Source organism: Notolepis coatsorum (assembly GCF_963971535.1).
Source record: "Notolepis coatsorum genome assembly, chromosome: 8".
NCBI classification, from domain to species: Eukaryota; Metazoa; Chordata; class Actinopteri; order Aulopiformes; family Paralepididae; genus Notolepis; species Notolepis coatsorum.
In genome coordinates this window covers 100,859,659-100,885,585 of record NC_140172.1, presented here as the reverse complement: position 1 = coordinate 100,885,585, position 25,927 = coordinate 100,859,659, and the positions used below count along the sequence as shown (strand labels likewise).

Below are 25,927 nucleotides of genomic sequence, written 5' to 3'. Positions count from 1 at the left end.
GTGTGTACATGTGGATGTGTGTGCACTGCAGTGTGTGTAGCTGATGGGTTGTTACATAGTGTCATCATCATTGAACAGGTGTGTTGGTGGAGCAGAACAGACTATGAGGAGTAAGATAATAGTTAACAGGTGTGTTGGTGGAACAGACTATGAGGAGTAAGATAATAGTTAACAGGTGTGTTGGTGGAACAGACTATGAGGAGTAAGATAATAGTCAACAGGTGTGTTGGTGGAGCAGAATAGACTATGAGGAGTAAGGACAGCTGCACACTGGCACCACTTACTCAATTATTTGAGCAATAGCCTACATTGAGGTATTGTCCAAGAAGGCCTGTGATTTGGATATTGCACCACTAGGTCATATTGTGATTTAAGATGTAATTTAGATGTTCAGCCCTTTTTAGATTATTTCCCCTATATCACATGTAGCCCTAATTCAGAGCATAGTGGACACACACACCTCCAGAGGGCTCCATTTAATGAGCTGCAGGCGAACCAGGGGGTTGAAGAGTTTGGGGAGACACAGTCCTATGTAAGCGTCTCTGTAGCAGTCGGCATAGAGTCTCCTCCACACCTCGAAGTGGGACTTGATGCAGTCCAGAGAATGGAAGTCCTCCACGACATCTTCAAAAACCTTCTTACACTCCCTGGCAATACGGTCTGGGTAAAAGGAAGGAGAAGGAAAATAAATAAATAAAACGTTAACCCTTTCACATGTATGATCTCACATACAAGATTAGAATTTTGAGAACTGAATACTCTGATGACAACATAACTAAGGCTACAGGTCACTTAAATCTATGGAATTCTAGACAACGTTCCAAAAACAACTTTGACCGGACAGGGTTTTAAGTTTAGAGAGTAATAACTTTTGACAGGTTGCATTCACATGCGCCATTTGGTGTACAAAATGTTGTAAATTGACATATTCACACGGCGGCCATATTGCTCTTACATCATGCTCAGGATGAGATTCCTTTCCACCCCATTCCCATCCTGAGCATGAAGTAAGAGCCAACTGGGCACCGTGTGAATATAGTCAATGGAATGCTTGCTTTGCATTGTGCACCTCTCTCCATGCTGAAGCTGGTGAGGTCAGTGGAGGTCTCCTCATCGTCAGACGACAGGCCTTCTTTATGCTCCGCCCTCTTTCCGTTCTGCTCTCTGGCTTGACGCCTCCGAGTTCTGCATTCCATCAACAAAACACAACAGCAAATTAGAACCAAGATTAGGTCACAATTCATTCTGATTCTCAGATCTCCAGTGCATTACAACCCCAATTCAGAATGGTTTTGATCAAGTAAATGTAAGGAATATTCACATACAGGTTTGAACTTACTTACCCAAATGGACCTCTCTCAAGCACATGTAAACACAACTCATCACAATGACATCACGCATCTTAACTCTAACTCAATAACTCTCAAAACCAAACTTTCTGCAAAACAATTAATAGTTTTTGGGATATGTGTGAGACTATGAGAGTAGTTCAGATTTATTTTGGGGGTGGAGTGTTCCTTTAACCAAGAAATTACCTACAGTCCAGATTAATGTGCACGTAACAAAACTCATTGATTAAGTGAGCTTCATACCGTCGCGCTTCCCTTTCCGCAATCCTCCTCTGGCGAGCGTGCTCCTGGTAGGCTGTGCGGTCACGACCCAGCGACTCTAGGTTAGGAGCCATGACAGCCTTATCTGGGAAGAAACAGGAGGCATGTTGGAATCCTTCAGAAAGGGCAGGGGGATCCTACAATCACATTCCTACCCTGGGTACACAACTACTAGCACAATTCACAAGTAGTTACATTTCGCTCAACAAAAGTATTAACCATCAACATATTTTTCACTACAGATGCGCTACTGAAATCATTCTCAGAACCCATGTGGTGAAAGTAGTACAGACATAACGTAAAACAAGACCTTAACATGGTGATCTATTCATATTAAGTACCCCCCCACATCAATAAGTTGAGTCATACTGTACAGGCATTATTTGTTTTTAAAACCACTTACCTGACTTCAGCTTGCTACAATCACACGTTATAGTGAATTGACAGTGATGTCAAACCACTAGCAAATCTTTTTTATTTTATCATCTTTACTTAGTGGCTGATCACCACCACCACCAGTGATCTGAGCTACTGCCACACAGCAGCGAGTGAGTGACTCAGTGAGGCACGGGGGGGACGGGGGGGGGGGACGACGACAGCTCAAACAGCTCCTCCCACTACACATATCGCATGTATATGCATACATATGCACGTGCTCAGAACCACACCGCAGCCAATCTCGCATATAGGCATTCGTACCCATGTGCTCAGGATCACAGCGCGACCAAGCTTACACCACACATGAGGGAACATGAGAGGGAGCATGAGAGGGACAGTGGGGAAACAAGATCTAAGATGACATGGGGTTAAAATCTGGAGGAAATGGGACTCTCTCCATCTCTCTCTCCCCATCTCTCTCTCTCTCTCTCTCTCCCTCCCTCCCTCCCTCCCTCCCACACAGAGAACCAACGAGGCCGTTCAAATAAATTATAAAAACCTTCAAGATGGACTGACTTGAAAGGCTTGCAAACTCCGCCGATTCATCTTTAATATCATCCTGTCTTCTCTGGACGAGTCGCGAGGCCCGCTGCCTCAGTAATTGGTGCATGGCGGCCTCCAGCTCCAGGATGGCAGGCACCTGAAAGATATGATGCCTTCTGTGACCTCTGACCAAAAACAAGTGCGGGACACCGAGCCACAGGGACATCCGATTGGTGGAGAGTCTAGAGTTGCATCATGAATGGAAAACGGAAGGAATAATCCGGATACTGAGATCCAATTTATTGGTTTGTTCTCTTTTGTTAATGGTAATCTGCAGGGTTCCTTTTCCCAGACCTAAATCTTTGGATATGTATCACCAATTGTTTTGCACCTTTGCCCATCAGCTAAAATTGGTTAATAGTGACGTAGTGTTTTCCACAATTTGCTGCAGTCAGTGTAAACTTTTTCTCCTCAAAATACACAGTAAAAGACCTGCAACAATCACGTTCCATACCCGTGTTTGAACCCTGTGTTTTACAAGAACCATACATGTAAAATGTTGCTTATAAAATGTTGGATAAAAAGGGGTTTTCCATCATGATGCTCCATGACCGGTACACCAAAGAGACTCCACTTGACTAAAACGCGTGGTTCCACTCAGGATGAGCTGAGAGGGTTAAAATTGACATTAGTTAAGTTAAAAGGTATATTTCACATGTCAAGTTCAGCAGTCTTAAGTTTGTTTATGTAAGTGCATCTGTATGCAAGTAAGCTAGTGACCACTGGTGTCCCCGTCATCTGCTGTCAACACCACCATTCCTCCCAGGTGTCAGGCTCCTCACTCACTTCTATTTATTTTGGAGAGCTAGTCTAAATATGGTACTTCTTAACTCAATCAGCGCCAGACCCGAGGAAAGTCGGGTTATCTCGCTATGCGTTGAGCGTCAGGACCCCCAAAAACCTGAGTATAGTCGGGTTTTCATCGTCATTTCTTTTATTCTATATTTCTATTAATTACAGGCACACGGACTCATGGTTAACATGGGGAATCATCTTGAGATCACCAAAGTGCAATACCGGCCGCATCCTCCCAGGAGGCAGTATCGAGCACCCTTTGAAACATTATATCTTGGCCTGTGCAACGATCAAATATCTCCAGGCGCACTGTTCTGTGTCAGGCGAGGCGGGCAGGTATCCCGATCCCATTGAGCAGCATCAAATGCCCCGGATGCATCTGTTGTGGTGGATTATGTTGGCGGTGCGATGGACACCAATACTTAGACTCGCAATCAGACAATTGGAATATTCTTTTTGGGGTACCTCCTAGTGAAGGTAAGGGCTGCTTTGATCCAACCATGATTTCACCTCGATCGCAATGTGTGTGTAACATTACTCCGCAACGTATGCCGTTGGTGACGATCAAAGCATAAAAAAACGACCCCCCCCCCCCTCCTTTCATGATGAAACATAATACCTATTATTTGGAAATAGTAGCGTGTCCAGGCGAGAAACGGCAACGCTTTTAGTGAAATTCACGTTTTGCTGCATATCGTTGTTTTCTGGGATTAGACAGGATCACTCTAAAACTATACTTATATTCACCACGGTATAACACGGGAACGTATTGATGGAAACATTTATTCTTTTTCACATATTGAACGATAGATAGTTGATGTCGTGATAGGATAGTTGATGGCGTGATAGGAACTAAGATGCTCTAGGCCTCCGGGAGGGAACTGGCTCCGGCGGTACTGAGTCAGTGAGCTGCGCACCAGGGGACACAGAGTGTCAAGTCTTTGCTGGATGGAGGCTAACATATTCATATTCACAGAGGCCAGCATATTCATCTTAGCTACGAGGGAGGCGAGTGCCGCTGTGGTGACGTGGGATGAGATCGTTTATGTCAAATGGGCCATAGTATTGTATCCATAGTATAATATAGAATATATAGCCCTGCAAACACCACCACTTATTCCTATCTTTTAGAGTGTGGCGTGGTAGGAACAAACTATGCTCAAGTCCGTGGCGTCCAAAGAGTTAAGTAAAAACAAACAACCGATTTCAATAAAAGACTATTTTGAGTCAAGGTACAAGGTTCGGATTGGCATTTTATGTGTCTTATACAGATTTATTACCATTGAAAAATAGCAGAACTGGTAAATGTGTGATACATTTTAGTGTGCCGTGTGCCTTTGCCTTGCATGGAATATTTGTGGAGTGGTTATCCATGATTATACCATGGTCTGGACCTCTGGGTTCTAGTGTTGTCAAAAATATCGAAGTATCGATACTGAATATTTAAAAAGGTTTCGATACTCATTTCCCGAAATACCGATACTTTCTGCAGTACAGATACCAGCTGGCTTGCTCCCGCAAGTTGTTGACAGACAGACGCGCTGCCAGAGCACGCTTGCCCTTCCGCCTCCTCCTCAGAGACCGGCAACAGACACAAGCTGCTGCTGCAGCCTCCTCCCCCTCACAGCCGGGAGTGTTCAGTTAGTAAACAAAGCTATTATTAGCTAACGTTAGCTGTCGTTCCTCCGTTAGCTTATGCTAGCTAGCTGGCCACATTTATAATTACTTCATGGAAAGGGAGTAACGTCAAGCCGAGCCCACCCACACTACACCAGTACACGCATGAACTCGACACAACTACCCCGTTTCCAACGTTAGGTCGAGCGGAGCCCATCCTACACTAGTACACGCATGAACTCGACACAACGTTACCCCGCCTCCATGAAGTGTCCAATTAGCAATGTTGTTGAAAATGTAACGTTAATAAATGCTCCGAGCATAGCTCCGGAGAAATCTCCCTCTCTCTCTCTCTCAAGTACCCTTGTTTTCGGGTCATAACTAGAAAGGTGCGCTCAGTAGACCTCAAATCTCCAGCAGCCACTCTCTCTTTCTCTCTCTCTGATCTAAAGATAAACAAAGGGTTTTAAAAGTGTTATATGTATCTTCTCTTATAGTACCAGAGAGAAGCTGAGGAGAATCAACCAGCAACAAAAGCTAAATTTGTTTAAAAAAAATAATAATAATAATATATATATATATATATATATATATATATATATATTTTTTTTTTTGTATCGAAATGGTATCGAAGTATCGATACTTTTCAAGGTATCGTATCGAAGTCGAAATTCCAGTATCGTGACAACACTACTGGGTTCTGATTAGCCGGCAGGTGTGCGTTAAAACCATAGTTCGGCTCAGGTTTAAATTGCTGTTCTAAATGCTTCCGCTACCCGACCTGTAACCATAGAATGTAACCATTCTCTACTGGTTGAGAAACTTAAATGTTATGGTTTAAAAAATTCTGCTTTAAAGTGGATACTAAGTTATTTGTCCTCTAGATCACAGAAGGTGTATCTAAATGGCAGCCTGTCCAGTAGCAGAGGTCTAGAGTGTGGCGTTCCGCAAGGAAGTTGCCTAGGACCTTTGCTCTTCTCTGTATTTACTAATGACCTATCTTGAGCTACGAAATGTGCTACAACAGTTCTTTATGCAGATGATTCAACATTGTTTTACGCTGCACCATCATGCAATGTACTTAATGAAGTTTTGAGCAGAGAACTTAAAAGTTGTGCATGACTGGGTAGTATGTAATAGACTTGTCCTTAATATCTCCAAGACTAAATGTATTGTGCTGGGAACAAGGCACAGGTTATCTACAAATCCAAAGCTTCATTTAAACTTGTGTAATTCGGCAGTTCAACAAGTTGAAAGTACTAAACTCATTGGAGTGATGCTGGATTGCACTGTTTGTCTCAGCATATTAATTATATTGTTTTAGAAATGGGAAGAGCAATTGGTATTTCCAGGAAATGTGCTTCTTTTGTTGCCCGTCCCCTTTTATGTCATCTGACTATTGCTCTGCGATGTGGTCATCTGCTGCCAGTGGTGACCTCAGGAAGCTCCAGGTGGGGCAGAACAGGGCAGCACGGTTGGTACTGGGCTGCTCACTAAGGTCTAATGTGAGCCATATGCATGCCCGCCTCTCTTGGCTTAACGTTGAAAATAGATCGTCTTTTAATATACTTGTGCTGTTCAAGTTGGTCATAAGCAGTAAAACTCCTGTTTTTATACATAAGATTGTTTTTAGCAATACTGTGCATGAGCATTACACTAGAGGTTCCAGTAGTGGGCAGCTTGAATTGCCAGGTCCTAAAACCAACGCTTTAAGGAGATCTTTTATTTTTTAGAGCATTAACTCTTTGGAATAACCTGCCTCAAAACCTCTGCTGCATTTACAGTAGATTCACTTTAAAATAAATAATCTTTAATTGTTTTTAACACTGTAAAGTATTTTTGTTTTACACTAATGTAATTTTAGCTATCTTAATTGTTAGTTTCATTATGCATTGTGTGTACTGACTTTTAATAATTTTGTTTTTGCAATAATAATTGTTTTTGTATGTTTTTTTGTGTGTGTGGACGGTGGACCCCAGGAAGTCTAGCTGGTTGCTATGGCACCAGCTAATGGGGATCCTTAATAAAATAAAATCGCAACATTAAAAGAGCACAGCCGACTTATCAACTTGTAGGTCTGCGTTAAACGTTTTTTCCACATTGTACCTTAAAACCATTTAAAAGAAAGAAAACTCATTGATTATCCCTCTCAGTCTTGCTGAAAGAAAGATTCTAAACATTCTGTGAGAAGTTTTGACAGTTGGTCAAACTACACCTCCAGTGAGAAATAGTTCCTTTACTGATCATTTGAAAATGGCAACACTAGCTCCAAAAAACAAGTACCCGCCTTGACACAGGAAAATGTATTATATACAGTTTGTCTAAATATAGTTATATTTAGACTTGGTCCTCAAAATTAATGGAAGTGAACGAGGAGCCTGGGAGGAATGGTGGTGCCGACAGTGGACGACAGGGACAGCAGTGGTCACTAGCTTACTTGTAGATGACTTTAGATAAGAGGTAAAACTGCTATTTTTGACTACTAAAGTGAAATATCCCTTCATGGCAACTGGCGGGCAGCTCCTCTCTGCTCCATGTAAAGTACCTAGGCAGCAGTTAAAGGAACAACACTAAAACAAACGTATCTACTAATAACAAGAATCAAGATGCTCTTATAAACAAGCAAATTCATGGTTGATGGTGGTCATAATTGTGAATATAAGTGCTTTTGTGAGTCATAATTCTAAAAATAGAATAAATATTCTGACACGTAGGCTTTTTGGTCGTATAGCCTACACAGTTACACAATTACACTTATTCCATTTGTTAATAATGTGCCCTCAGGCAGCTCTTGCTTTTTTCTAACATAACACGTATATGAAAGGTTTTATATGTGCACAAACAAATCATCAAAAGCTAGCTTAAAATCTTTCATTTGTAGTCTGAAAAAAAATTTAAAATAAAAAAAAATAGTCAAAACAGCAGATAATATCTCCCTTACCTTTTCGCCCAAACACTCAAGCAAGTCTCCAACATACCCTCGCGTCTCTTGCAAGAATTTATATTGATCTGCATTGTCATTGGACGAGCCCTCCAGCCGCTGTATGGTGCTCTCTGAGGAGGCTAGCTCTTCCTGGATCTGCTCATTGCGCTTTGAGTTCGCTTCACGGCCTGCGAGCATTTGGTTGAGCCTACAGACACACAGCACACAGGGCAAGACACTGGCAGTGAGTGGGTTGGGGGGTGATAACCGGTTATGTGCGTGTTGTGTAGCGTCGGTTGGTTCGTTTTGCCTCCTCTGTATTATCATGCTCTAAAATAGTAAAACGATACAGACAGGATGTTAGGAAATAGAAACTACACGGTGCACGAGTCGAACGCTGGCATTCGTGCGCTTGTTGCGGTCGTCGCGGTAATCCATTAGGAAGGTTGCTAGGCAGGAAATGGTTTTCTATCAAGTCCTGTCAAGTGTGGAGCTACGGGTAGCTGGGGTGTTGTCTCCGGGGAGGGGTCACACAGCGAACACACACAGCAGAGGTGGAGCAGAGCTGAGGACTGACAGTGGAGGGTTGGTGCAGACCGTCACTCTACCTACCTTTCCCGCAGGCGTTTCTTTACCAGATCTGTGGAAACCGGGGTCAGGTCGCCACAGGGGGCAGTGTAGGGGACAGAGCCGCCGTCTGGACAGACTTGTTGTGGCTTGTTCTGCGGAGCGGCGGTGCTGTAGGTGTAAGGCATGTTATACGAGCCGTAGGGCTGGGTCTCGTAGCTGTTCTGGTAGTAGACGGTGGTGTTCTCCGGCTGGGTGACCTGGATACAACCAAAATAACATGAACCAATACTTTGAGTAATTTACGGTAGTAGTGGAGTATTCGAACAAATCATGTACTTGAAAAAATAAAATGACCACTCTGACGCGTGGGTGTGAACTAGTCAACTAAACGATGTGTTCTCCGTGCCGACAGTAAATAGGAATTTCTTTTTTTATATTCAAAACGTTCTAAAAACACTGTTTGACAAAATAGCCTATTCAAAATTAAATAAAAAACGAAGTGTACCGTTTTCCAAATGAGTATAGTTTTAATTTTGTAAACCACTGAAATAACGAGGGAAGTTTAGAAAGTTTTTATGGAGCACTGCGTTTGCTGTTCTGTACGGAAGCCCTAAGAGGCCGTACATTGATACATTTTATTTACTCGGTTTTCCCGTGATAACGAGTTAATTTTATTTTCTCGTGATAACGGGATAATTTTCTCGAGATAATGAAACGATAGTCTAGTATTAGATCACTGCAGCAGAAAACATCATTCAGTGTCGCAATGTCAGAGGAGCAGGTACTGTCACGAAAGGGGCTAAAGGAGCAGGAGGATATTGATCACCGCGTCAATCAAGGCCTGAAACAGTTAGCAAAGGCTTCAGCTTTACCGGCGGCGCAATTAAAGTGAGGTCTCAAAGAGCACCCGGCTGCGTGTTGTTTTTTAACAGCGCAGCAGTGCAAGAATGTGACAATTTGACCATGTGACCGCGGCAACGCGGGAGAGCGGCAGTGCGGAAATAGGCTGTCTCTAAGACAAACTCTAACCTTAACCAGCTCCTTAACAGCGCCTAAACTTAACCGTTCTAACCTTAACCAACTCCGAAACAATGCCTAACCTTAACCTTAACCTTAACCATGCCTAACCTTAACCATAGAAAGAATATTGCCATTCTCTAAGACAAACTCTAACCTTAACCAGCTCCTTAACAGCGCCTAAACTTAACCGTTCTAACCTTAACCAACTCCGAAACAATGCCTAACCTTAACCTTAACCATGCCTAACCTTAACCGGCGAAAGAATACACGTTAAAAAAAAAATCACGTTAAAAAAAATTTTTTTTGATGGGATTCGAACTCGTCAACAACGGACCGCAGGACCGCTGCTCTGCCAGGTGAGCTGAAGCGCCGAATGAAAATCATGGCGGACATGACATAATTCCGCTCGCGCTCTGCCGCTCCGCGGTTGCCGCGCCTGCCGCGGGGCATGGCGCAGCCAATCAGGGAAAACGCGGAAGCAAAAGCAGCACTGCTGCGCTGTTATTAAACAATAGGCCACCCGGCTACGGGAGGCTGCAACTCTAAACTGGCCCCCGTATGTCCAAACCCCTCCCACCCCCTCCAAATGTACAGTTTCCTCCCCATCGTATGTATATTTTCTGTTAGGATCTCCGTTTGTCGTTATCACGAGAAAACTAATTAAATTAACTCGTTATCACGGGAAAACAGAGTAAATTAAATGTATGAATGTATGGCCTCTTAGGGCTTCCGTAGTTCTGCCTGTTTACCGCTAGGTGCTCCCCTGTTATAAGGAATGGAAGAGCTAGTACCTTGAAGGTTGAAGATTATGATTGTGCTGCATAAGGAGTACATAATGCAACTAGGCTGCAAACGGTATGCAACTATGAATGGATATCAATTTGACAGAAGTTCCGTTGGTTTATTTTTTTTATTGGAACCCAATGTAATCCTGTCTTTGCAGAAACAACAGCTTTGCGGACAGTAACGTATCCCGTCTGTTCACCCTCTCCAAACCTTTCTGTCCATCAAAACGGACATAAATCTGGGCGGCTAGGTGGTGTAGTGGGCAAGGCGCTCACCACCAATGCAGGAGACGGTGGGTTCGAGCCCAGCTCTCCACATTGCCATCAGCTTGGCTGGTCAATCATACTAACACAATTGGCAGTGTTAGGGGTGGGAAAGCTGATGGGTGGGGATCGGACGTTGTGGACAGCGACTCCTACAGGTCGGTTGGTGCGCCTGCACAGTAGAATCAGGAAGCGACGGGGGCGGCGTGTGTCTCCCACGCAGACCCTCGCCGCTGAGAGATCGCGCTGTACAGGTGAAAAGATGCGACGGCTGCCTCCTCGAGTACAGGAGGGGACATGTGATGCAAGGCTTCGTCCACATTGCAGCCGGCTTGTGGGAGGCATGGCCAACAGCATTCGAGACAGGGGAGGGGAGAATTGGACAATACGAAATTGGGGACGGGAGAAAAATAGAAAATGGGAGAAAAAGTAGAGCAAACAAAAAAACTGACATAAATCTGATGATGGTTAACACAACATTAACGCTGTCCAACAACCGGATACTCCCCATTGAAAAGGAATTAACAACAGATGTAGACAGTCAAGAGACAATGGATGAATATAGAACTGTTAAACAGAACACAACAGCGTGAACATCCATCTCCGCGCAATTGTGGTGAAAGGACAGTGCAGACATGGTCTATTGGAATGGCGGTAATACTTTTGGAAAAATGTAAAAAAATAATTCATATAAAAAATGGGGGAAATAAATAGGCCTAATTTGGGAAAGTAACCTTACTTTGAGATACATTTTATGGCGGATTAAGCTATATAACATATAGTGCGTTTTTTAAGTCAATAAGTCTACATCAGAATCGAAAAAAACACACAAAAAAACAATGACTGATGTAGATTTATGCCTCCGACACGTTGACTAGACATCCCTAGTGTGAACTTAATTTATATAGAGCTTTATTCAGAGCACTGATTGTAATAATTTATTGTAATAACATGGCTGGACTTTTTATTTTTGCTATATGTCAAAGTAACATTTATCTTATCCTATTCTTGGACAAAACAAAAGCAATATGCAAATGTTTTGATGTGGATCATACATCCCCTTGTGTCCTATCGACCAGTCAATGTACTCTTTTGTATGCATCTGAAGTATAGAAAGGACTACACACTAAATATGTTGTTGAACTACACTTCCCCTGTGAGCAAGAATGATACAAACAGGTGTAATCCAAACAGCTGACTGCATCGCGTACTATATGTGGACAAACTGGACATAGTTCATTGTATAGACCGTTTGCCCTGGTGAAGGTCTTATGACCAAAAGCTAGGCTTTTGTTTCATTAAAGAAACTTGTATGAACCTATGTGTGCAGAACCTTCCTTCACAATACAGAGAACTTAAATACTGAGACTTAAAAATCACCATCCATCATTAATTTAGAAAACTAAAAAAACAACGTAATCAGACCAGCAAACCATAAACAATCAATATGGATATCCTGCCCAGCCCTACATGAAAGTCTGCTCTATCGTAGGACAGTTCAGACAGCGTTGTCATCGTTGTTGCTATGGCTCACCTGAGGGATGCTGATTCCCTTTCTGATCTGCTCCTGCTCCCACCGGCGCACCTCCTCGTCCTGACCTGTATCCAAAGCCTCGTCATCACTGCCCTCGATACCTGGACACATCAAAGGAGGAGGGGGGAAGGGTTATTTTAATGACTGAAATACAGAAACAATCATGTAATCGGTTTGGATAGTAGTACTTGCATATACTCTGAGGGACAGAGAGAGAGAGAGCTACCGACAGGAACATCACAATTACGAAAGCAGTAGGCACTCATTTCAGATGAAAGAACAATTGATATAATGACAGACATCCTTTTATTGACCATGGTGGATAACCTCTAACAAGTTGTGTCCATATGATTTGTCTAGTTTAGATGATCTCCCGCCTCTGCTGTGCTCAGCGATCAGTCAGGCCACTAGGCAGAAAGAAGAGGAGATGCAGACGTGCAGAGAAAGAAACGATTGTACAAACTTCAAACAAAAAGCAACAGCCCTAGAAGCTACTACAGAGTTGCAAGTCCTTTTGGATTGATCTCAAGCTCCGGACACACTTCTGAGGAAAGCAACGGTTGTGATTGGAGGATCAAGAAGGGCAGTGGTTTGGATACTTGGATGAACTTCTTTTGACTCAGCGCCTGGTAAACCTACTACATTCATTCATTCATTCTTAAAAAAGAAAAAAGAAAAAAAAATGAGTCTTCAGTAGGATCCCCGGTAATTGGTGCGTCTTACCGATCTCCTCAGCAATCTTCTGCCGCTGGCTCTGGTTCTTGACTCCACTGAAGCGGATCCTCTTCTCATCCTCATCTTCGTCATCGCTGCCATCCTGATCCTCCTCTCGGACCATTCGTTTCTTGGGGGTCTCCGTTTCCACCAGGGGCGGGTCGCCTCCCAGCTCCCTGGCCATCTGCCGGCGCTTCCTGGCGGCATGGATGAAGGCCGCGTCCGGGATCTCTCCTGCAGCCAGACACGGGAGGCAAGGAGTTAACTTCTCCCACTGGAAAATACATCTTTTGACACAATTATTCATTTTTGAGATTGCATGAGTGGATTTACATTTAAATAACATGAATTTTATATCTGGAACTGAAGTCTCAAATAAGATCCTTTTCTATCAACGGTCAGTCAAGATGAATTTATAATAAAACACAAGATACTTATAAGAAGTCCAACATCCATATAAATAGTTATACTATGGACTTGCCAAAATCAAATTCCATGAATTTTCCATGACACATATATAAAATGCAAGTTCATATTTTGATGCACAGGACTGCAGAGCGGTGGGGGCAGTTTCTGGCATTCTCTGTGGTAAACTTAGAAAAGCAGTCCTTTCTTGCCACCCGTATTGCTTTGTTATAGGTGGTCATGGTTTCCTTAAAGATATCGCAGTGAACTGTGAGCTTAGTTTTCCTCCATTTTCGTTCCAACAGCTCTACAGATTATCTTAGTCTGACCAACACTGCTATTGTAACCATAGGGAGATTTGTCAGTTGACTTGTTTTTTTACCTTCACTGGAGCGACAGTATCCAGTGTAAATGAGATTTGAGATATTCAACCATGCACTTTAAAGAACAGTCCAAGCTGGATGGTTTAGATCAGGGGTCTCAAACTCAATTTACCTGGGGGCCGCTGGAGGTAGAGTCTGGGTGAGGCTGGGCCGCATCAAATATTCCACAAAAAAAGGGTTTCAAGTATTCAAAAAAAAAGTACAACTGATCCAATCTTCTCAATCTTTAGCAATAACATTTCAGAACATGAACAGTTCTTCAGAACATAGGCTTCTCAGTGGTGTCAGAGGACTCATCCACAGTTATGGAAATGCACTGTGCATTTTTTAATTCCATCACAAAGCTGTTTAATCAAATCACCAGCCAGTATTTCTGTTACCGTATTCTGGTTGCTGTGCTATCTGAGGGGGATTTGTTTTTGTTTGCCTTCAAACATGGTCTCCATCACTTCAGTCATACATTATTTTATTATGTATGCATCAGAGAATGGCTTCTTGTGTTTAGCCAAAACCCATGCCACTGAGTGAGGACTTGGTTGCTTTTTCTCGTTGCGACATAGATTTAACAATAATTCTGCTTGCAGCTTGATATGATGATTTCATTCCATTTATTTTTGTGGTTCTTAGCACTGAATTTTGAGGAAAGGTTGCATCAAAATAACTGTTTTGTTTCGTAATGGCGTTTCAAATTGCCACTCTTCGCAAGAGCTACCGTTTCTTGGCATATTAGGCACATTGGTTTGGTGCTGGGAGGATGCACGCATATTTTTCAGTCCATTCAGACGACACGCATTACGTGAAGACCAGCCCTACTCTGCCTCTGATTCGCAGACTGTGGGGGGGGGGGGGGGGGGACTATGACGGGACGCTGAATGTGATTGGACCGGAGTAGACAGACAGACAGTGGAGCAGTGCAGCCGGACAGGCAGAGCACTGCTTGCAGAGGAGATAGCGGAGAATTTTGAGGATGCCTGCCATACGCACTGGGTGACAGGATATATTTTCCTTCCACTTTACTTGGTATCACTCCGGAATCACGTTTCAACCAAGTCACTAACGTAACGTTGCTGTCATGAGCCTGCGCTATGGTAGCCTACAAGTGATTAAATAAATAAAACTTCCAACTCGCGCAACGACTCGGCAAAAAGTTGCGCGCGGGCCGCACTAACACTAAACTTTGATGTCAAGTAGGGGGTCGGAATAATGTGACTCCATGTAAACAATGGAGTCGGAGCATGCTCTGCTGGACAAACTGATGACACCATTTCTAAATTACCCCAATAATTGTTCTTTGCATTATGTTCTTAGTTTTAATATCGGCAACTATCTGCAAACATATCATTCGACACCGATATGCCTGCGATAGGCCCAGATTAAATGGGCTGACAGATTCGATCAGGCTCTACTTTGCACCATATCGGTTGGTATGAAACATTGTGAGATACATGTGAATAATACAGAACAGATTGTTTATGATACCAGGTCGGAGGTTGGTCAGGGAGGACGGAGTGTTGAAGGTTCCGGCGATGCTGCTGATGCTCTTGGAGGCCTGACTCTGGGCCGGGGCACTATGGCTCTTCTTTTCCTCCTCCTGCTGCTGCTGCTGGTGCTCCTCGGCACTGTCCACCTCCATCTCCTCCTCACCCTGCTCGCTGCCCGCTCTGCTGCTCGCCTCCTGCTTGATGACCGTGGCGGTGTGGGACAGAACATCTGAACATATACATAAGAGGACGACAGGTTACAAAAAGTAAAAAACTGAAGTTAGGACTATAATCTCACAATTATAAACAGTCTTGTGCTAATTTAATTTGGTTTGAAGGCTATCAAGTTTTTCCAGGAAGTATTGAATACAGCTCAGTGAAATTATGAACCCAACCTGAGCTTGACAAGAGCAAAATGGACGCCACGTGAATATGGTCAATATCATGCCAACCAGTGTGAGGAGGAAGTCATCCCACCTGAGTTGGGTTCCAGTCTGACATAGCAGCCCGTCCTCTCCAAGTCCTCCTTGTACTCCTTCTTCAGCTGTTTGACAATCTTCTTGCTGTGATTGGATTTCTTCACTCTAAACACCTCTGATCCATCTGCATCACATATAGATCAACAAGGCAGGACATTTGTTTAACAACACTGCAATAAACACATGCAATGTTGAGCAATATTGGCAACAACTAAAGACACTTTTTTTTTGCTGGACTCAAAAAGAGCACAACTGTGATTTGCGTTGGTCTGTAACTAATAACTGAGCCAAAATATTGACACATGCTTGCCTGTAACAAGGACAAAATACAAAAATTGACAAAAGCAAATATGATGGAAAGCAACATCATAAGCAGACACGGGGGTGGCCCAATAGAGGTCGTGCACGGAATGTTTATGTAATTATATGTCTTCCAACATGGCTGCCTCCAGCAACATAGCTAACGTTAGCTAGACAAGAGCGGTACGGTCAAGTTAACGGTACCGTTCGTTTGTCTACAATGTTACCAGCTGTTTATCTGGTTCAAGTGCAACATAAAGCAGCTTTGTTGTCAATTATATACTGCTGATATCTGGAGAAGGTCACCTAACGTCATTATAACTGGAGCCACAGACTAAGCTAGCTAGCAGTTGTGCTAACATCACAGCTATAACCGTTACCGTAACATTCTTCATCGGCGAAGCTCAGCAAACTCGCTTTCGGGGGTCCTTGTTGTGTTGCGGTTGGAAGCACGTCTCTGATCTTCTTTTCTTTCTTATTAACCACTCTTAAGGTGTTCGCCAGGCCGTTGTCGTGGTGGATCGCCGTGTCGTGGCTGCGGCTCTCGATGAACGGGATCTCCTCCACCGCAGGGCCGCTCTGTGACAGCTGCTGGCCGTCCTCCTGGTCGTCTTCATCAGACTCATTCCTCCGACGGAGATTAACTCTTTTGGCTCTTTTAAACATAATGCTGTATTAATAATAAAAATCTATCGTGTATTTACCGGTGTTTATAACACGATAAAAAAAAAACACAATCGCTTCGGTCGCGGCGTCAAAATCAGCCGTGCGTTTGTATAGCGAGTGATGATGGTCGACTGATTTGGCGACCCGTTCTTTTTGAACCACTACGTGATTTTATTTTTAACTCTCACAAACGCAACCGAATCAAACTTTTGTTTTTGTCACAGCGTGCCGTGGACATGGGCCAGGGTATAATTATGCTTATCCGGGGATAGGCCGTTCCCAACTTTACATATTTTCAACCCATTTCGCGTAAAACAAGCCTAAATTGGCTCCAAACTGCCACATGGGCGTTTCTGATTCATGACGGACTATTCCCAAAACTGGTCAGTGACCGCACATCGCTTTTTCTCTACAGGGCCGCACTCGCGCATGCGCACATGAATACACCAGATGAGCAACCGCTATGCGAGATGTGGCCATGTAATTATTATATACATTGATTGATTGATTGAAAAGTTTATTAACAGATTGCAGAATGGGTACAGTACAGTACAGCTCAATACATACAATTGTTAAGAGGATGCAGACCTGAGAAAGACTTTCGTCTTGTTTCCATCAGGGTCCAAATGTCCTAACCTAGTTGTACAGTAAATGACCAAGTAAGGCTTTGTCAACATTCCAATGTACAGTGTAAAATGTGTGTGTGTCCCCTACCCAACCCCCCCCCCCCCCCACCTCCAATGTACAGCCCTCACCCAACCCACCCAACCCCACCCCACCAACCTCCTCCAATGTACAGTTTCTACGCCAAATGTATATACACTCCTTTTCTGGACACTTTTGTATCACAAACAGTACTGTATTTGCAAATCTGATATGTCATAAATGTATAGATGTAGCAGTACTGTCTATCTGTATGTCATGTATGTCATATATGTTATGATGAATTGAAAATGGGGGACCCTGGTGGAAACAAGACGAAAGTCTTTCTCTGGTCTGCATCCCCTTAACAATTGTATGTATTGAGATGTACTGTACTGTACCCATTCTGCAATCTGTTAATAAACTTTTCAATCAATCAATCAATCAAGTCCCCCATTTTCAATTCATCATATGACACACATGACATACAGATAGACAGTACTGCTACATCTATACATTTATGACATACCAGATTTTCAAATACAGTACTGTTTGTGATACTAAAAAAATCCAGAAGAAGAGTATATACATTTGACATAGAAACTGTGCATTGGGGGAGGTTGGGTAGGTGGGGTGGGGCTGTACATTGGAGGTGGGGGGGGGGGGGGGGGGTTGGGTAGGGGGGGGGACACTGTACATTGGAATACTGACAGACATACATTTTGACATGGAAACTGTACATTGGAGGAGGTTGGGTAGGTGTTGGGTTGGGTGGGGCTGTACATTGGAATACTGACAAAGCCATGCTTGGTCTTTATTGTACAACTGGGTTAGGACATTTGTAGGGGCCAGTTTTGAATTGCAGTCTCCCGTAAGTGTTCTTTGAGAGTGTTTTTGAAGGTGGGTAGTGATTTACATTCCTTTACAGCTTTGGGTAGGGCGTTCCACATTGTTGTGGCATAATTGCGAAACGTGTTTAGTCCCTTGTTTGTGCCGAATCTGGGTTTTACATGATTTGTGGAGCTCCCTCTGGTGTTGTGATCGTGGTATTCACTGACCTTTGGGAAGTATTTTGACATGTACATGGGTACCTTGGTCGTGTAGTGTATCTTGTAGACCAGGCCCATTGCAAGTTGCTGTACTCTGTCGTCTACTCTAAGCCATCCTAGGTTGGCAAAGTGTGCAGGGGTGAGGTGGGTTCTAGGAGTCAGGTCAAGCAGTAGTCTGACTAGTTTGTTTTGAGATGTTTGTAATTTGGTTTTTAGTGCCTTTGAGGTGCTTTGGTACCATGAGGTGCAAGCATAGTCGTAGTACCCTTGAATGAGTGCTCCTGCCAGAGTCTTCAGGGTATTCTTGTTTACCAGGGAGGAGATCCGGTACAAGAATCGAGTTCGTTGATTGACTTTTTTTATTACATTGGATGCCATTTTGTCACAGGAAAGATTAGCCTCTAGGATGGAACCCAGGTAGGTAATTTCATCTTTCCTTGTGACAATATTGTCACCCACTGTAACTGAGAAGCCGTCTGTTTTGCTGAGTTTGTTATTTGAACCGAAGAGAATGGACTCTGTTTTGCCCATGTGTAATGATAGTTTGTTGTCGGCGAGCCATATGCAGATTTTGCCTAGTTCCGAGCTGAGGGTTTTTTCAACCTGTAATTTGTTCTTGTCAGAGACCAGCAGGGCTGAGTCGTCCGCAAACAGGAACAAGTTGCAGTCACAAGCTGACGACATGTCATTTGCATAAATTAGGAACAGTAGTGGTCCTAGTATGCTTCCTTGTGGAACACCACAGTTCACTGTGAGGGGGGGGGGATAGGGTACCGTTTACCTCCACCATCTGTTCTCTCCCCTCCAGGTAGGATTGTATCCAGCTCACTGATAAACTATCAAAACCAATTGCTTTTAGCTTGTCAATCAGAATGGTGTGATTGACAGTGTCGAAGGCCTTTTGTAGGTCTAGCATGACCATGCCGCAGTATTTGCCCGCGTCCACCTCTTGCTTGATGTGGTCGTTCAAATAGAGAAGGCATGCGTCAGTGGAGTGGGATGTTCTGAAGCCAGATTGGAATTCGTAGATTAGATTTTTATCCGTAAGGTACTTTTCGACCTGTTCGTATACTATTTTTTCCATGACTTTCGAGATGGATGTAAGGATAGAAACAGGGCGGTAGTTGCCTGGGTCTAATTTGCTGCCCTTTTTGTGCAGGGGTGTTACTCTCGCTATTTTGAAGTCCTTGGGGACGTGCCCCTGTTTTATGGAGAGGTTTATTATGTGTGTGATGACTGGGGTGATGGCGGCTGCTGAGTCTCTGAGGAATTTGGAGGGGATGTTGTCATGGCCAGTGGCCTTGTTCGGTTGGAGGGCGCTCAGTTTATTGAGTACCTCATCTGTAGTTACCATTTCCAGTTTGAAATAGTCTTTGTGGACGCCTAGGTTCTTGTAGTATGCTACTATGTGTTCTACCCCATACTGCCCTGAGTGGGAGGGTAGTTTGTTTACCAGTGTTGTGGCTATGTTTGTGAAGAAAGTGTTTAAGTAATTGGCTACATCCAGTTTGTCTGTGATGAGCGTGTTGTCCGTCTTTATGTTTATGTTTGAGAACCTGGTTTTAAGTTTTTTACTGCAGCCTAGTTGATTATTGAGTAATTTCCAAAGTTCACGTGGTTTATTTTTGTTTCTCAGTTTTGTCATTGATGAAATTTTTTTTTGCAGTTTTTATCATGGAGTTTACGTCATTTCTTAGTCTGTTTCTTTCTAGTTCGAGTTCAGTCACGTGGGCTTGGAGTTCACTGCTCGTGCTTTTGGTAAGCTTTGACTGACTTTTATGAAATTCAGAGCATTTTTTGTCTCTGGCTTTCATAGCGGTCAGTATTTCAGTGTGCATCCACGGCTCAGCGCGATTTTTTACCCTGGTGGTTCTTAGGGGGGCCATGTTGTTTAGTATTGTTGAGAATTTGGTTTTGATGATTGATTGATTGATTGATTTATTGATTGATAAGTTTATTAACAGATTGCAGAATGGGTACAGTACAGCTCAGTCAATACATACAATTGTTAAGGGGATGCAGACCAGAGAAAGACTTTAGTCTTGTTTACATCAGGGTCCCCCATTTTCAATTCATCATAACATATGTAACACACACGACATACAGATAGACAGTACTGCTACATCTATACATTTATGACATACCAGATTTGTAAATACAGTACTGTTTGTGATACAAAAAGTGTCCAGAAAAATAGTGTATAAAACTGTACATTGGGGGACGTAAGGTTGGGTAGGTGGGGGCGAACTGTACATTGTGGGGGGGGGGTTGAGTAGGGGGTGGGGGGGGCACTGTACATTGGAATACTGACAAAGCCATACTTGGTCATTTACTGTACAACTGGGTTAGGACATTTGTAGGGGCCAGTTTCGAATTGCAGTCTCCCGTAGGTGTTCTTTGAGAGTGTTTTTGAAAGTGGGTAGTGATTCACATTCCTTTACAGCTTTGGGTAGGGCGTTCCACATTGATGTGGCATAATTGTGAAACGTGTTTAGTCCCTTGTTTGTTTAGTCCCATTTTCAATTAATCGATAATGACATTTATGACATAAATCATGCCATACAGAAATACAGTACCGGTACATCCAGACATTTATGACATACAAGATATACAAATACAGTACTGTTTAAGAGACAGGGATCCTAAAAGAAAATATATACATTCGAGGGGGAAGAAACTGTACATTAGAGGGGGTGGGTGGGGGTTTTGGACATTTACCGGGGCCAGTTTCGAATTGCAGCCGCCACTTTGCCTGTACGGTCACCATCCCAAACATAAGTTCCCGCTGAAAATTGTGAGTATCTTTTGTATGATTATCCCCATCCCTGAACAATGCAGCAACCCACTTGCCCTGACAGAAGACCCCCTCCAATGTACAGTAAATGACCAAGTATGGTTGTCAATATTCCAATGTACAGTTTTGCTTGTACAGTTATCCCCACCCACCCATCCTACCCAACCCCTCACCCAGCCACCTCCAATGTACAGACGCCCACCCACCCAACCCCACCCCACCTACCCAACCTCCTCCAATGTACAGTTTTTACATCAAATGTATATCTCTTTTCTGGACTCTTTTTGTATCACAAACAGTACTGTATTTCCATCTCCCCTATGCTGCCGATATATCAAAACTCATCCGGAAATCCAAGCCATCCACCTGCCAACTTGACCCCCTGCCCTCCTCTCTGGTCATAGCTTCCCTCCCCTCTCTCCTGCCCCTTATAACTGCAATCATCCATTCTTCCCTCACCTCTGGTTCTGTCCCATCATCTCTCAAATCCACTGCTGTAACACCGATTTTAAAGAAACCTGGTTCAGACCCCAACATTTTCAATAACCTCCGCCCCATCTCCAACCTGCCATTTCTCTCAAAAATCCTGGAAAAGGTAGTGGCTTCTCAGATTCATGCCCACCTCTCCAACAATAACCTCTATGAACAGTTACAATCTGGTTTTCGCCCCCGTTACAGCACAGAAACAGCCCTCCTACGGGAGACTGCAATTCAACACTGGCCCCTGTAAATATCCTAACCCAACCCCCTCCAATGTACAGTCATTTACCTAGTATGGTTTTGTCAATAGTTCAATGTACAATTGTGTTTGTTTGTACAGTGTCCCCCCCCCCCCCCTCAATGTACAGTGTTACTTGTTTATACAGTGTGCCCCCCGCCCCCCCCCCAACCACCTCCAATGTAAATTACCCAGTATGGTTGTCAATATCCCAATGTACCCAACCCCCCCCACCCAACCTCCTCCAATGTACAGTTTCTACGTCAAATGTATATACTCCCTTTTCTTGACTCCTTCTGTATCACAAACAGTACTGTATTTGCAAATCTGGTATGTCATAAATGTATAGATGTAGCAGTACTGACTATCTGTATGTCATGTATGTCATATATGTCTATATGAATTGAAAATGGGGGACCCTGATGGAAACAAGACAAACGTCTTTCTCAGGTCTGCATCCCCTTAACAATTGTATGTATTGAGCCGTACTGTATTGTACCCATTCTGCAATCTGTTAAATAAAGTTTTCATTCATTCATCACTCAAAATCACAAATGACCTCCTGATGGCAGCTGACTCCGGACTATTATCCATCCTCATCCTCCTCGATCTAAGCGCCGCATTTGACACCATATCTCACTCCACCCTCCTTAACCGACTAGCCTCCATTGGAATCTCCCACATATCCCTATACTGGTTCCACTCATATCTCTCTGGTCGTACTCAGTTCATTCAGTTAAAATCATTCACATCCCATCCATCCCCCCTCTCCTCCGGTGTTCCCCAGGGCTCTGTCCTTGGCCCTATCCTCTTCATCATCTACCTCCTCCCACTTGGTCTGATTCTCCGTAAATACATCAATTTCGACTGTTACACGGACGACACCCAGCTCCGTTTCCTCCAAAGCCACTTCCACCCTCCCTCCCTCCCTCCCTCTTCCCTCTGTGCCTGTTTACAGGAAATAAAATCCTGGTTCACTTCAAATTTCCTCAAATTAAACAGTGATAAAACAGAGGCAGTCCTCATTAACTCCAAGTCCACACTCACCAAGCACCCCAGTTTCACCCTTACCATAGACAACTCCTTGGTTTCCCCTTCCCCCCAGGTCAAGAGTCTGGGTGTCGTCCTCGACAGCACCCTATCATTCCATTCCCACATCAATAACACCATCCGGTCCGCCTACTTCCACCTTCGCAAAACATCAACCGCCTCCGCCCTTCACTCACCCCCAACAGCGCCGCAATCCTGGTCCACTCCGTCCCTTCCCGCTTGGATTATTGCAACTCCCTTAAAACTGGTCTCCCCCACAAACTCCTCCATAAGCTCCAACTAGTCCAGAACACTGCTGCCCGTATAATAACCAGAACCCCTGTCATCAGTCACATCACCCCCGTCCTACGCCAACTACACTGGCTTCCCATTAAACACAGAATAGACTACAAGATCCTCCTCTATACATTCAAGGCCATCCACAACCTCGCCCCTCCATACCTGTCCGACCTCCTCCACATCAACATTCCCACCCGGTCCCTCAGGTCTGCCTGCTCCATCAACCTGACCGTCCCCCCAGCCTGTCTGTCCACCATGGGGTCAAGAGCCTTCAGCTGCTCTGCCCCCCGCCTTTGGAACTCCCCCCCCCCCGCCCGACATCAGGAACATTGACTCCATCATCCCATTCAAAACCCACCTGTTTAGGCAGGCGTATGTCTGATTTAATTACATTTTTTAAATGTATTGTGATTGTTAATGAACTGTTTTTTTTATTGTTGTACGGCGACCTTGAGTGTCTTGAAAGGTGCCTCATAAATTAAATGCATTATTATTATTAATCAATCAGTGTTTTTTAAGGGCCCCTTTTTTGTTGGTGTAATGTGAATATCAAGCATGGTGCGCTGGGGCCCCAATGGGGAAATTAAGATTAATTTTTTATTTTTACAAAAAGGACCTCAGTGAATGGATAACTAAGAAATATTGTCTTAATTTGTTGACACGGTTCAAAACTGTGCAGTGGTGAGAAAGGGACGGCCTCCAAAAGGCACATTATTTCTGTATTTCAGAAAACGGGAGCTATTGAGTAGCAACGATTGCCTACCTATTATAAAAGCATACCATGGATGTATCAACAAAAAAAAGTTACGGATGATGCAGGCAACTCTTGTACTTTTTTTAGCGTTTATCGCTTTATTGCTACTGGGCAGTCCAGTAGAGAGAGACAGAGGAGGAATGGGAGACAGAGTGGGGGGAAGACATTCGACAAATAACGACGGGTTCGGGAATCAAACCCGGGTCGGCCGTGCCGCGACTCAGCGCGTTATGTGGTTCGCCACTGGGGCGCCCTCTTGTACACTTTTGCCCGTCACAAATGTGACCATTGGGCAAGTTATGGAATTTAATAACTGAGCATCTTTGCAAGACAGAAGACTTCATACAGAATACAAAATGGTGTGTAGAACATAACAATACTGCACATTTATGTACACCTACCACTTATTTTACAATGGTAGACACTTGTCTGGCTCAAATTCCACTTCAGTAGGAAGTGACAATAAGCACTATTTTTGTGTTTATTTCCTGAATACCATCATGCCAAACAGGAATAAGTTGCCAAATAAAAGTTGTGAACTGAGACTGAGGGTATAAGTATGCCATTGGCAGACTATTTCAGTCTGTCCCCTATGCGTCCTATTTTTCTACAACGGAGTTCGGCGATTTGCGAATCCGATTGGCCACTGACGTTTCTGGTCATGTGACATGTGCGCCCAATAGCGTGACGAGCTGTGTCTTTGCCCATTTCCGCGTCGAACAGCCTGCAAAGCACCTGGCGTTCTATCGCCTAACCCTAACCATAACCTTAACCAACTTCGAAAGAGTGCCTAAGCTTAACCGTCGGAATCAGGGCAGGCGTTCCATCGCCATGCTCTAAGACAAACTCTAACCTTAACCGACTTCGAACGAGCGCCTAAGCCTAACCAGTGTAGAAACTTGCGGTCCCACGATTGGGCGTACATGTCACATGACCAGAAATGACACTGGCCAATCAGATTCGCAAATCGCCGAACTCCGTTGTAGAAAAATAACACGCGTCCCGTCCCGCATACCGAAATGATAATAGGTTCAGCCAGACCTCTCTCCGGCACTGGCACAGTGTTAGCATAGTGTAACATAGTGTGGAGAGAGGTCTGGCTATGCAAGACTAACCTTAACCTAACCCTAACCTTAACCATCACACATAGCTCGTCAAACAAAATCAGGATGTCAAAAATCTCATTTGGTAGCATTAATTAATTGAATTGAAAACCTTTATTTATCCCAGAGGGGAGATTCAGATGTCCTTTACAGCATAAAGAGCATAACAGCAATTTAAAAACAGCAATTAAAAAAACAGTTAATACATATGTTGTGTTAAAAACAAGATGGACAAGTACACAGGTATAAAAATAGCTAAAATAAAACTAAAATAGAGCTAAAAAGTGGTGAAAAGAAAAAGAAACAAGTCCAATCATGATGTTAAATAATTAAATTAATTTGTTACAGTCCACAACCCAGCTCATCCAGTCCACGGCAGTTGGCCCGTCCTGGCCCTGCCTGGTTGTGGAGCCTGATTGCCACCGGCACAAAGGACTGTCCAAATCGCTTTGTGGTATGTCGGGGGGGGGATGAGTCTGTGGCTAAACGTGGACCACATTGTGGTCAGCTCATCATAGAGGGGGTGGCAGGGGTTCTCAAGGATAGCATACAGCTTCCTCCTCGTCCTCCACCTCCAGACTGTCCAGGTCCGCTCCCACCACAGAGCTTGCTTTTTTGACCAGTTTGTTTATTTTGTCTGTGTTGGTGTTGCCCCCCCAGCATACCACAGCGAAGAAGAGGGCACGCGCAACCACAGACTGGTAGAACATCTGCAGTTTGCTGCAGACATTAAAAGACCTGAGCCCTCTCAGGAAGAACAGTCTGCTCTGTCCCTTCCTGTAGAGGGCCTCAGTGTTGTCCGTCCAGGAATTTGTAGTTCTCCACCCTTTCCACCTCCTCCCCCTGGATGATGGGAGTTGGGGGCTTCCTCTTGCTCCGCCGATGGTCATGCTCGTCTTGCTGATATTGAGCTGTAGGTGGTTTTCCTTGCTCCACTCTGTGAAGCTCTCCACCACAGCTCTGTACTCCTCCTCGTTGTCGTTGGTGATGTATCCAACGATGGAGGAGTCA

At 44.0% G+C, this 25,927-nt stretch overlaps 1 protein-coding gene across 1 annotated transcript in view; it reads right to left on the bottom strand.

The window, feature by feature from the left end:
* paxbp1 (PAX3 and PAX7 binding protein 1) overlaps positions 1–16,621 on the bottom strand; it is a 33,321-nt gene extending 16,700 nt beyond the window's left edge. Inside the window, exons 1-11 of the mRNA XM_084320166.1 lie at positions 16,242–16,621; positions 15,560–15,685; positions 15,081–15,311; positions 12,823–13,047; positions 12,100–12,200; positions 8,539–8,753; positions 7,945–8,134; positions 2,565–2,688; positions 1,593–1,695; positions 1,070–1,185; positions 461–660 (exon numbers count right to left, since the gene is read on the bottom strand). Of these exons, the coding sequence (XP_084176292.1) occupies positions 461–660; positions 1,070–1,185; positions 1,593–1,695; positions 2,565–2,688; positions 7,945–8,134; positions 8,539–8,753; positions 12,100–12,200; positions 12,823–13,047; positions 15,081–15,311; positions 15,560–15,685; positions 16,242–16,527 (1,917 nt within the window). The 5' untranslated portion in view covers positions 16,528–16,621. The remainder of the gene's footprint in view (positions 1–460; positions 661–1,069; positions 1,186–1,592; positions 1,696–2,564; positions 2,689–7,944; positions 8,135–8,538; positions 8,754–12,099; positions 12,201–12,822; positions 13,048–15,080; positions 15,312–15,559; positions 15,686–16,241) is intronic.
* Positions 16,622–25,927: the final 9,306 nt, after the last annotated feature.